The following is a 12,937-nucleotide window of genomic DNA, read 5'->3' as shown; positions in this document are numbered from 1 at the left end:
TTTAGACCGCACATTTAAATTGAGTTTATTTTTTATTCAATATCGGTGTGCAGAACCCAGAAAGTCTCCATCAATGGGCTAAGGGGGACCTTTTAAACATCAAGGTCATCATCTGGGTCTTCGTCATCTATATCATCATTGGAATCGGGTTCATACATGATTCGCCCAGAACCCCGGCCTGGCCTCAGTAGAGAAGACTTTCTGTTTAAAGGAGCAAAAAACGGAAAGAGCACTGATTATATTAACATAATGACATACCATACACATTACCTGAATTCTTTTCAACGATACTAAAAGAACTGGTTTTATGTACCAGTAAAATAATGAGTTACGTAGAAATAGTGGTATTAGTTTTTACATTTAAGATTAATCACTAATTAGCTTACTTTTCTTCACTGAAGACAAAGGGTAGAGCAACCTTTTCCTTTTCTGCTCTTTCAACCTCAGATAAACAAAGATTAAAGGTCAAATTTGATGTTGGATCCATCTGAAAGAGAAAAGAGACAGAAGACACATTGCAAAACATGTTCACATCCAGGACTAGGTGGACTTGCACTAAATGGCCAAAAAGTATGCTGACACCTGCCCATTACACCCATGTTTGTTGTTTTCCCCAAATTTCTGCGACACAGCTTGGACCATACATCTCAGCAGGACAAAATCTATGTGCACAAAATGAAGTCCACAGAGACACAGCTTGCTAGAGTTGTTGTGGTAGAATTCAAGTTTATTGTAAACCAGGTTTTCTCACTAACACCCTTGTGACTGAATCCTTAATGTTTAGCAATCAGGCTGTAATGATTAGGTGTCCAGAAACCTTTGACCACAGTGTACATACACAAAAAAATATGCTTTAGAAACAAACAAAAAGATTTCACCTCAGACTTGGTGTGTAAGTCTGCCTGAACATTTCCAGTTTGGTTTGGTTTAATCTCTGTTGATAGTTTTAAGTCCTCTGTTAAACTGAAAAACTCCTCCTTAAGGAAACAAGAATGATGTCATCAGCTTTTTAATACACGTCGTTTAATGGAAAAAAATTTGAAATAATAAAAAAATCTACAATTAATTTATGAAAAATAAAAAACAATATAATTACCTTCTGCATCACTTTTCTAGATTTTTTACGATGTGATGTTGTGGCCACAGCATACCGTGTATTGTTAACAGGTCTAACAGAAATGACAGTGCTTGCTAAGTGGGTTAAACATTCCACAATTCCTTGCTGGTGAATATCCATGTGTAGGAGAGCAAAAGCATCCTTACAGAGCCACCTGCTTATAAAGGAGAGACATTTTACCATTATCAGTCATCAGCCTATTCAGTCTAGTTAAAGAAAGAGATCAAATCCATGAAATACTTCATTATTATATATATATATATATATATATATATATATATATATATATATATATATATATAAAACCTCACTAAATATATTCACCATGTGTCAGAACACCTTTTCATTTTTTTTTTTCTTTGCACAACCAGGTTGCATTGCTCATACACTGATGCAAAGCAGTTAAAAAAGTAGGATGGAGACTAAAATACTTGTGTGCTGCTGAGAAGACGAACCTTTCCTGAGCTTCTGAAGTTCTTGACAGACAGTAACCGTGTCATGATGTCTTAAAACCCAAGATAATGAGTCAATGACGAGTATAGAAGCTTTGGCATCTTGTGTCTCCTGAAGTCGGCGTGTGATTTCTGTTGCGCTGAAATGTTTCACTGTGAACGACGACTGCTTGGTCCAGCCAAGCGGGTCGATGTGTGCATTATGAAAGTGAAGCCTAGCAACAGATAAAATGGCTCTGATCACTGCTCATCGCTTACGGTATACAAAACAAAATCAAATAGACAATAGACTTACAAATGCAGGTGACTGCTGTCCAATTTTGCGCGCAATTCATGCTCGGGTACATCAAACCCCAAAACGTGGACCGATTCCTCCCTTAGAAATGAAAACAAAACAGAATTAATCCCAGTTTATACGTAAAGCAATACTTCAACAGATTTGATAATAGATCATAAAATTTTGTATAGATATAATTCAGCAAAAACAAATACATTTAACAATTCTAATGTTTGTCTTTTTTGTCATTTGTACTTTGCATGGACGACGCGTGTTTAATCTATCTACTTTTAGTTTCTTGTTCAAGGGCATTTGGCAGGCAGGGTGGAGTGCTAGGGATAATCAAGTAAACTATTTGACATGTTCTTTCTAAATTTGATAGATTAGATAAATGCATTTCTTCAAAAATATAATATCTGACCAAACTGAGTTCAACACATTTCAGTGGGGATTCTGCACAATCACTAGACAAAAAGAACACTGCATGCATGCATCTAGAGTATTAGATATAAAGAAATCAGGCCCAGCTTGATTTCACACCATTCTGTGTAAAGGTGCAGAGGCATTTTGGCTCTAACGCACAGGCTGTGCAACAGTTTCTTTCTCCAAGCACTCTCACACTCAATTAACACCATTTCTCACCTCTCACACCATTCCACCTTCATTAAAATGACTCACATTCTTTGTTTCAACAGCTGCTAAAGACAGTTTAAAAAATGCTGCTAAACAACATTATTATTATTATTATTTAAATAATGACTTGGATTCCACACTAACTGTGTACTGAATAGCAAAACACTTATTCACTGTGCCTATGAATCGTTTCTTTAGCATTTATTGTACTGTTACATTGTTTGCACAGATTTACATACATGGAATTTATGTAACAACCTTTATGTCTGCTTAGTCTAAGTTAGTTCCGTTTTGTCTCGCATCTTAATCTTGGAAAAACATTGTTTTGTTTCAGTAAAGCCACTTGCCAAAGTGGAATTAGTCCTGCTACTACATTTTTTGTGGTCACCCAAGTAGGGTCGAGCTTTTTCTGTTCTACAAAGTGACCATAAAGAGCATCTAGAGCAGCTGCATCTCTGCTCGGTTTGGGAATTGCACCTTTGGATCACAGGACCGTACAGTGGATAATGAGGACAGCAGAGAAGATCATCGGGGTCTCTCTTCCCTCCATCACGGACATTTACACAGCACGCTGGTGGCTTTGCAGCTGATCACGCACACTTATCACAATTTTTTTTACTTTCCTGCCCTCTGAGAAAACGCAGTGTTCAGACCTTCACGTCCTGGGGGCTAAACGATTTCTTTCTGCAAGCTATCTGACTACAAATTACAAACGGCCTGGCCTGTCTCATACAGAAACATACTCATTAACTGTTTGCACAAATTACTGCTAAAACAATTTAGTGTCTACATGAACAGAATTTTTACTATTATATGGACATTTCATATGCACAAACAAATCATCTGTACTGGTCAGTGCTGCAATGTCTCTGTGTTTACTGTCTTATGGTGTTTTATATGCACTAAATGTTGCACATGTGTCTGATAAGATTTCTGTAGTTTTGTGTTATATAACAGTAATTTCTGTTGTCTTAAGCTGTTTCGTTTCACTGTATGTGACTAACAATAAAAATCGACTTGACCCATGGTGAAAGTATAATTTATGGAGTCATTGAGCTATAAGCATTGTATGTAGCATATGTATTGTGTGATACACATACTTAAGTGAATTACTGGACATTAAACATTCGTTTATTAAACCTTATATAAAAGTCATTACCTCTTTAAGGCGCTGTTTATGTAATATTTAAGCAGGCGTCGTCCAGAATAACAAGCTGTGTCTGGAAGAGAAATTGCATGCAAAAAAAACTTGAGATAACTGTTCAGAGCAGAATCCAGATATAATTTTAACTATTTAACTGTTTTAAAACTGTTCTCTATATTGTTACCTCGAATTATAATGAATTCTCCCATTTCCGGTCCCTGGAACACCTCTGACAGCATGATGAATGGTACAGTGCGAAAAATAATATGCTCCAGTAATGTAATGTGAATCTACTTGAATTGAATCTACTGCTCTGCTTCTACACTTGCACAAACAATTCCTACCTACATAAATTAACCTTTTGGTTGTATTTGATTCAAAGACAATCAGCAAAGTGTTGCTTGTGTTCTTCGTTTAAACTCCGGACTCATAACAGTTTCACTGTAGTGTCTATAGCGCCCCTAGTGTGCGGGAGTTTACGATGTAGTTTAGGCCCTTAAATGGGAGACTACACGAGAGACAACATGGCTCCACGTTTCTATTTTTTTTTTTTTTCTTTTTTTCTTTTCTTGAGCAACAAAAAGAATCAATACACACAAACAAGCTTTCAATGCATAATTTAAACTCCACGTTATGGGAACATTCCTAGAACATTTGTTTGTATTTACAAAAACAAACGTCATATTATGAGACCATAAAACATTTCAGGAATGTTCCTAGAAGGTTAGTTACACAACTCTAGCAAGGTTTACTCTCAGTTGTTGTACATCTATGATATTACAATTATTTGCTTTAATGTTTTCAGAATATTTTTGGAACAGCACTGAATTTTTTTACCAAAAAAAGAACAATGTCTGAAGATGAAGAAATTGGTTCCTTTTTTATTTAATTAAGTCAAAAACATTTACAGCGATACCGGAGGTTTGAGAAAGAAACTAGAGTTACATATTAAAGTTTGCAACAAAAAATAAATAAAACAGTGACAAAGTTGGATAGTCTTAAGGGCTTTGCAGTTGCTGGGGGTAGTAACAGTGTCACGGTAGGATTTAAGTCCCCAATAAAAAAGAGGGCTTCTTGTTTTTGCTTAATGCTTTTTGTATGACAAAGAGAAATTCTGTGATGAAAATATACATGTAAAATGGTTTCTCAAAATTACCAAGCTGCAACAAATGCAAACGTTATAGTAATGTTTTGTGTCTGCTGGACAAGACAAGGCCAGATAAGATAAGACATGGCCAGTGAAATACGAAATACAATCAAATTAAAGGGTTAAAACAAAATTGTAAAAATTCATGGTAATATCTAGTTTTTTTTATTTGTATTTGACTGGATAAGCTTTGTTCTAAGATGGCTGATGTCTGGTGCTAATATTTAGTATAAGTCAGTGTACTTCTCTTTTTTTTTTTGCTAAATAAAATGTATATTCTTTAAATGTCCATTACACTAAAAATGTGTTACTGTAGACTCTTAAGTCAGTCTGTGTGTTACAACACACAACACTCTTTTTTGTTTGTTTGCTTACAGAGCAATAATGAACAAAATAGTTGTCCATACTGTATCTAAAATGGCATATTATTTTCTTAAATATACAGTACTGTTGGATAAAAGTAATATTACATCACCACTCATACTGTTGCACTGACGAATCACAGACAATTTACAGTATCGCAGCGCTTGTGCAATAGTACTCATTAGAAATTGTACATAAAGATCATTACAATTGTTTATAATGTTCTATATTTATTTATGATTCTTATTCTTGTATACGAATATTGTTATAATGACATCCTGTGCTGATCCTGTGCATCTGTTGCAAAGTTACAAATACTTTCTTCATAAATGTAAAAAGAAATCTTCGAACAGAAAAAAAGTGGCATCGACCATTTTTTACACGTTTTTACACGTTTTTATTTGTTTATTATTAGTTTTATTATTTATACTACATATACAAATGTGTATGAGCGTTTACTATAGAACGCGCATTGATATTTGGCCCATCGTTCACGTTTCAGCCGGAACTACTGTCCGAGGCGCGCAGTTACACAAACGCAACGCATCACCTCCTGACCAATCAGATTCGAGCATTCAATCGCGCTTACCCTTTTATAGGTTTGCCTTCATATCAGTTCTCATAGATATCATGCGCGGGTTTTTTTTTTTTCCATTTTCCAGTCCTGATCTATTTATTCTGTAACACTATGATTTGCAAAATATTAACCTATGCGTTCACCGATTTTAGTACGAAACTACATTTCCCATAAGGCCATAGTGAGTGAGGAGTTGTGCGACGGCCGGGATCAGCCGCAAGGGGCTTTACTCAGTTGACATCGAGCGCTTTGGGAGGCGCAGCGGCGGATATACGCACACGGAGTTAGAAGAAGTTTTTCCACTTCTAATGAGAAAGAAAAGGAGCAAATATTTGGTGTCTGGATCATCGGGATAGATCGGGGATTGGGAGAGGAAACACAGCGACACGAAGTCGTGCCTCGGACTGCAGGATGCCCTCTGTCCCTCTCGGGGCTTCAGCGTATTTATGCAACGCCATGAGACGGGGAAATGTTCAGGCTAGCTCACCATCGAGCAGATCGAAGTCGATTTGAGAGCAAATAAGCCCATCGAGACATTTCTGAAATAGAAAAACAAAGAAAAGTTTGATATTTACTTCGTTTGGAGGAAGAAAATCGAGCGTTTTGTGGTTTGGGGGGAAAAAGTGCGTTCGCTTTTCTCGGGCTCGCACACAGCCGGTGAATCAACGCTGCTCAGAGCCACCGAAGTTGAGCGGACATCACCGCTGAGGTGACAATGCTCGAAATAATGTCTGAGCACCAAGGTAGGGGAAAGATCTCACACGTTCTTCGTTTTTAATAGAAATCACGACTCCTATACACTCTCACGGCTGCTCTATTTGTCGTCATTCGCGTTAGCCGGTTATTATTAGCCACGTCGTGGTAGCATGCTACCTCAACCTCGAGCTAGACACCGAGTCGGGTGTCTCTTCACACAAAAATACGGCTCTTAATTGTGTTTTATGTGGATTTTTTAGGTCAAAATCGGCGACTATTAAATTCCCTGGATTCGCGACAGTTGGTTCCATCCCTCGTTAGCGTCCTATATTTGGAGTAGCAGGCTGGGTCGGTGTTAGCCCTGGTCTGTAGAGACCGAGATCTCGACCCAACCCAACCGAGCAGCGAGGAAAGTTGATCGAGTTTAACAAATCGTCGTGTTTTTTTAGTTGTTTAGAGCAACAAAAAAAACCGATGTTCTCACTGACCCCAGGTTCGTTTGTATACGCGGTGTTCATGGAGCTTAGCTGGAGCCGGAGCTAGCTACCCAACGGTCCCTCCTCCTCTTCCTCTTCTTCATCGACGTCTCCAGATTAATCAAAGACCCTCTTTTCAATTTATTTGTTTTATTTTACTTCAGTTTTATCGAGTACATCAGTAGTGAGGACATTCCCTGAGATCTCACCGGTGTATAGAGTGACTGTGTAGCCCATGCTAACGCGCCGGAGTAAAGGGAGTTAGCCGGCTAGCCCGCTAGCGCTTATTGTCAAGCTCTATGGTCCTAGCAGGAGAAATTGGAGCTGATTTCGTTTTCTGGTTGGAAATAAAACAGATGAGATCGAACCCTGCTGGTTTAATGAGCTGCAGGACTGGTTTTGGAAAGACGTGGTCGTTTTGTCGAGTCTGTTCAGGAGATCAGATTTTCGCCATGTGTTATACAGCGATACTGTCCTTTTTTTGTCCGACACTGCGTGTCCACCACACACAGGGACACGTCGTTCAGGTGAAAATGTCCCGCTGTGGTTCTGAGATGTAGATGAAACCGAGGCTCATGTGGACTTGAGGCGGACTGACCGCGTCTGTGTTTTGTTAGCATGTCCTGCTTTAGCTGCCCGGCTAACGCCACAGCGCACGCGCCCTGCCCGGATTTATTAAAAAAAAAACAAGTGTATAATAATAATATCAAAACAACACTAAATGACGCAGACGTACTCGCATGTTTATTTATTACAGTGGTTTTATTTCCCTCGCATTTTGTTTTTTGCTCCTAGTTCATGTTGTGTCTTTTCTTTTTTTGTGTTACAGATTCATTACTGAAACGCAAAGCGGAGCCTCTGGTAAGCAGCACCACCCTGACATCCTTAAACCCCTTCGTGTTGTTGTGTTTATCTGTAAGTTTCAGTGTATTTCAACCTAAACAAATGTCATTTTCAGCCACCAGAGAGACGAAAGAGGACTGTGGAAGACTTCAACAAGTTCTGTAGCTTTGTCTTGGCATACGCTGGTTATATCCCGTCTCCTAAAGAGGTGAGTGTGTGTGTGTGTGTGTGTGTGTGTGTGTGTGTGTACTTGTGCAGGTGAGACCTGGTCAGGGGGAAAAGCCCCCAGCTTTAGTTTTACACCTGAGATACCCAAACTAGGGCCTGTGGGATAGAGATGGTCTGTAGTGACCTTAGATTTGGTTCACCAGCGCCATACATGAGAAGAGGAAAAAGGGGGAAAATGGCATATGAGAGAACTTTAGAGGAATAAGATCCAGTTTCATGTTTCTCATTAGAATAGCTGTATTAGGCGTTAACATATATTGTATGATACATTTGGATTGTTTTTCATTGTACTGTAAGTTTCACCATTAGTTCATTGTACAGTGAAGTTTTCTTTAATTTTAAATATTATGAAAAGTGTGCAACATTTGAGAGAGAAAATAAATCAAAATTCATGTTTGGCTCTTTGTAAGGAAAACGTTTGAGTACCTCTGGTATAGAGTTTCTTTGCAGTGTGCGAGATCACACTGTGTTGAACAATGAATTTGTAATGTAACTTCCTATTTCGACTTTCACAGTGGTCAGAATACCAGAATGTAACAGTATAACATAAACACGTATAAAACAGAAACACCAAGTACAGCTGAACAACTGTCATGCAGATGAGAAGGACTTGCAACAGACCTGCTATGTTGATGCATAATAAATACCCCAAGAATAATTGTGAACACTGGCAGGGATAAAAAAATAATAATAAATGAGTAAAAAAGAAACTCACAAATTGAGAGAGGGTTTGGAAAACATTCAATGCTTCGTGGGCACCTGTAACTTGCATGAGATTGCAATAAATTGCAGACCTTAAACATTGTGTACTGCTAGATTTTAACGCACTCTCGCAAGCATCTTTGTTCAGGTTTTATAATGGGTAGTTGTTTAAGCCACAAGAATTGTTCCCCTTAGAATCTTACCTTTTTGTGACTTTTATTAGGTGTTTACATTTGCATCTGTGTAGAACTTCTTGTCTTGTCTTGCCTTTGTAGGAAAGACCATGGTCTCCAGCGTCCTCCAGTTCACCACACAGCTCTGGCACCTCAGGTGACGGTGGAGTGGGAGGTGGTGCCAGTTCGAACATGTCTCCGAGCTGGGGCGATGGCAGCTCGGATCTACACACCATTCACACTTTTGTGCAAAAAGCCCGCGCCAACAAAAGTGTCAAGACCATGCAGCGCCTACCTTCCGACAGCACCCTGTTGGAGAAAATGAGGTTAAAGGACTCTCTCTACAAGGGCCAAGCGAGCAGCAAAGCGGAGCGCAAGAAAGACAAAAAGCTGAAGCGCCTCTCTCTTGGCTCAGGCGCAGGAGACAGCAGCAGTAGCAGCGGAGAAAAACGCGCACGAATCAAGCGCAGCAAAAACTCCAAGCAACCCAAAAGCCTTAAGAAGCTTAAGAACTCTGCACTCAGCGAGACGGAGTCTGAGACCGGACTCGGCCACGGAGAGGAGCACGCAGATCAGCCGGGAGAACTGCAGTCCCAGAGACCCAGCCTGGTGAAGTCGGAGCGCGACGAAGCAAGCAGAGATGCTGAAATGAGTTCCAGCGAAGGCGAAACGTGGATTGCAGATGAGGATATAATGGTGGAATCAGGCGAGTGCTTTTATTTTAGAATGTTGAAAATGAAAAAAGTCAGGAGATCAAATTCATCCTCAGAATTCTTTCTACTTATAAACTTGATAGTCATTAGAAATTCTTACAGCTGGATATAAATAATTTATTGTGCTGAGTGCAAGTGCACAACATGAGCGAAGCAATAATATTGCGCTCTATATGTTCAAATTGTGAGCTATTTGGGATCCACCCAGACACAACCTCTGGGAAGACTGTCATGTGACCATGTAACCATCTGCAATATTTTGGAACAAGCTTGCTTGGGTTTGTAATCAACAGAAGTATAATTCATTTACGCCACAGCTGTTCTAACCCTTAAAAAAAAAGCAGGTTACCTGAAACGTAATGAATGGGGTAAAATAATTGCACATCCCCCCGAGAGCGCTTGTTTATGTGTTTTGGTTAATTACTATAATTATTATATAATCAAAGGCTATGTATTACAATTTCTAAAGCAACTCCTTTAATTTAAATTAGCAAACACATTTTTATTGGCTTTCTGTGAAAAATGTACAGATGTTTATTTCCACTATTACTTCACAATATTAGTGCGTTATTGCCACCTAGAGGATTTGTTCTGTATTGCAGTAATGAACATAGCATTGTTGGTAGTAATGAGAATTCAAATCCTCCTGTGGAAACACCAGACAAATATTTGAGTCTTGAAAAATGACTAGTCTAGCCTTACAGATATCATTGTGCTCATAAAAGGAGAAAGTTTTTTTTTTCTTGAGGAATTTGGTCATCTTTTCTTTGTTTGCTTTGGAATTTTTCTACTCTTTTTTAAGGCTCTGCAGGTTTTAGCAATCTGTAGACCTGTTAATGCTTTTGCTCTTCATTAATAGCCAGTTTCTCCTTGCAACGTGTCTAATCTCAAACCATTCTGTGGTTTGCAGCCATAAAGAACCAGTTCTTAGTTGACAAAATTAAGTTTGGCATCAAATTCCTGTTGCTCTTTAACAAAGAACTGGTGACATCAGTAGTGTTGATGTGGTGTCAATAGCAGCAAAGTAGCTTTCATTGTCACTTGAAAATAATAATACATTTAAAAAAGTACATGAACATTCCATCAAGATTTAGTCAAATGTTTCCAGAATACAGAGTAAATGATAAAGAATAGCATTCAGGTGCCACAGTGGTGCATCCATACACAAAGATAAAGTTCATACAAACGTGAATAGATAAAACCTACGAGACAGGAATGGGTGAGAGATGAAGGGTATTAAACCAGTCTGATTTCATGTAGATTAATTGGTGTAAATTAAATACATGGTATAGGAGTAAGAGACTAAAAACGAGAAGATAGTTTCTCAAAGTTTGGATAGTAGAATATATTGTAAATCATATGTAATCAATAGTATTTTTTTCCACTTGAAACCTACTCTGGTGCTCTGTGGTTTGCCAGTTGCTATTGCTAAGCTCAACAGACCTTCTTGCTAGTAAAGATCTGTTTTACTGACACTCTGACTTTTCATATTGGGAAACCAGCAGCATGTCCAAATGTCACAGCTAGAGTCAACTCTAACACGTGAAATACTGACGCACATCTAATGAGGACTAACGTTTTTCACAGTCATCTTGTGTGCCTGTTAATTACTGTACTGTACCGACAATACAGCTTCTTCTAGCTATAGTTTTAACACTTTCTTTCCATTTTCCCCCCTGCAGGCGACGACTCGTGGGATCTGATCACTTGCTACTGTGGGAAGCCGTTCGCCGGACGACCCATGATCGAGTGCAACCAGTGCAGCATATGGGTGCATCTGTCCTGCGCCAAAATCAAGAAATCCAACGTCCCAGACATATTCTACTGTCACAAATGCAGGGACGCGAGGCGATCGGGCAATAAAAAAGAGAGTTAGAGAAGATGCCGGATTCAGCAGAAGCTCATTGTTTCCGTCCTCCATTTAAAGTATGAGACAAAAACACTGTTTTTGACCTGGGATGGTCTTTTTGAGTCCCCCCCTTCCCACCTCCTCGCGCATCAGTTCTTTACAGAATTTTGACAATCATATACACGGCTAATAACACAAGGGAAATTTCTTCATGTTTGTACACAAACAAACGTGACTCTTACTGAGTGTGATCTGTGTGCCAGTTCAGTCTGATCATCAGGGAGTGTTTAGTGCTGGCTTTCTAGAAGAGCTAAAAGATGGTGATGATTTTGATGTATTGTGGTGTAAAAGCCTTTCAGGAAACAGATCCTTAGAATCTAAAGTTTGTCTGTTTGCCTGAAGAAGCGGTCAGTGTATAGGTTGTAATTTCTGTTGCTTGTTTTCTCACACATTTCAGTTTTGCTCTCAAATACATGATACTTGATATTAACAGATATGCTTTATTAAATGATTAGCTCTTCTACTAATTTTTTAATCTCAGTGCATGTCGGCGCCTTTGCAGTCCTGTCACTAACTAGCACTTAACTATCAACTCCAGATCGTTCTGTTGCGGGGAACATCCTATGTTGGACTTGAAATTGGAACTTTCATATTGGAACATTTCCATTGGTTGCACTGCTGGAGTCTTACCAAGCGTAAGGTCCGAAATCGTGCATCAACTAATTTCGTTTAATTTGAAGGAAGATTTCTGAGACGAATGAATGATGTTTAAGAGCTTTGCAACTGCCACCTGAGTGTTGAGGATCACTTTACACTCCCAATTTACAGTTTAGTTGTAATTATTATAATTTTTTTTTAGAGCTTAATTTGGGTTTTAATCTCTTGTATAAGATCTGGTTAAGGTCACATACACCCTGAGAGTTAGTGGTTGTGGAGCTGCTTCAGTTCAGAGAGTAGATCTTCTTGTGTACAGAAAAGAGTTTATGTTGGCATATTTTGTTTCTAATGTCTGTCTCTCTCGCTCTTTTTTTTTTTTTTTTTTTTCCTCCTGTGAGGGGTTTAATGACATTTCAGAACATAGACCCCTCTTCTATTTTACTCTGTAAATACCATATCCTTCAGAACTGTACATATGAAAACAAAGAGGAAAAGCCAAGCAAATGTTATATTTTTGGCATCTGATGTTTTCTTTAACTGTACCTTAAGAAATAAAGCCTTTTCTTTATTGGGTATCCTATCCAAAGTTTATTATTATTATTTAAAAAGGTAACACAAGCAAACATTTTCCGTTAATGAATAATGATAAAATGCATGTTTTTTTGTTAGTTTATTTTATTGAGGCACACAAGTACAGTGTCTGTCAGTTTGCATACCACTACAGGGTGACATTAAATAGCAATAAATAGATTACAAAAGAAATGCACTTGTTAAATATACATTTTTAAACACACATTAAGCCTAATCCTAGATTGAAGTGTTTTTATTAGTAATCTCATGTAGCTGTTATTTACAAGACTAGGCTTAATCTGTCCCTTTACACCTGCATG

General features: G+C 38.5%; 2 protein-coding genes across 2 annotated transcripts; one reads left to right on the top strand and one right to left on the bottom strand.

The window, feature by feature from the left end:
* elp5 (elongator acetyltransferase complex subunit 5) lies at positions 1 to 4,088 on the bottom strand. Its single transcript, XM_046852014.1, is given in 9 exon segments — positions 1 to 201; positions 387 to 487; positions 879 to 977; positions 1,097 to 1,248; positions 1,251 to 1,271; positions 1,573 to 1,784; positions 1,865 to 1,945; positions 3,639 to 3,699; positions 3,808 to 4,088. Coding segments are annotated over 9 exon segments (891 nt in total). The 5' UTR covers positions 3,863 to 4,088; the 3' UTR covers positions 1 to 92.
* A 1,560-nt stretch (positions 4,089 to 5,648) lies between these two features.
* On the top strand, positions 5,649 to 12,627 carry phf23b (PHD finger protein 23b). The gene is made up of 5 exons (XM_046852519.1): positions 5,649 to 6,453; positions 7,712 to 7,743; positions 7,841 to 7,933; positions 8,931 to 9,534; positions 11,224 to 12,627. Exons 1-5 carry the CDS (start codon positions 6,426 to 6,428, stop codon positions 11,415 to 11,417), a joined length of 951 nt encoding a protein of 316 aa, XP_046708475.1. The 5' UTR covers positions 5,649 to 6,425; the 3' UTR covers positions 11,418 to 12,627.
* Positions 12,628 to 12,937: the final 310 nt, after the last annotated feature.

The sequence above is a fragment of the Silurus meridionalis genome, chromosome 6 (assembly GCF_014805685.1).
Source record: "Silurus meridionalis isolate SWU-2019-XX chromosome 6, ASM1480568v1, whole genome shotgun sequence".
In the NCBI taxonomy this organism is placed as follows: domain Eukaryota; kingdom Metazoa; phylum Chordata; class Actinopteri; order Siluriformes; family Siluridae; genus Silurus; species Silurus meridionalis.
Note: the sequence above shows the minus strand (reverse complement) of the source record. Positions and strands in the feature narration are given on the sequence as shown.

Coding starts and splice junctions, on each gene's coding strand:
- phf23b (XM_046852519.1), top strand. CDS start 6,426: ATGCTCGAAATAATGTCTGAGCACCAAG. Junction 6,454..7,711: donor AATAATGTCTGAGCACCAAG/GTAGGGGAAAGA, acceptor TTTGTGTTACAG/ATTCATTACTGAAACGCAAA. Junction 7,744..7,840: donor AACGCAAAGCGGAGCCTCTG/GTAAGCAGCACC, acceptor TGTCATTTTCAG/CCACCAGAGAGACGAAAGAG.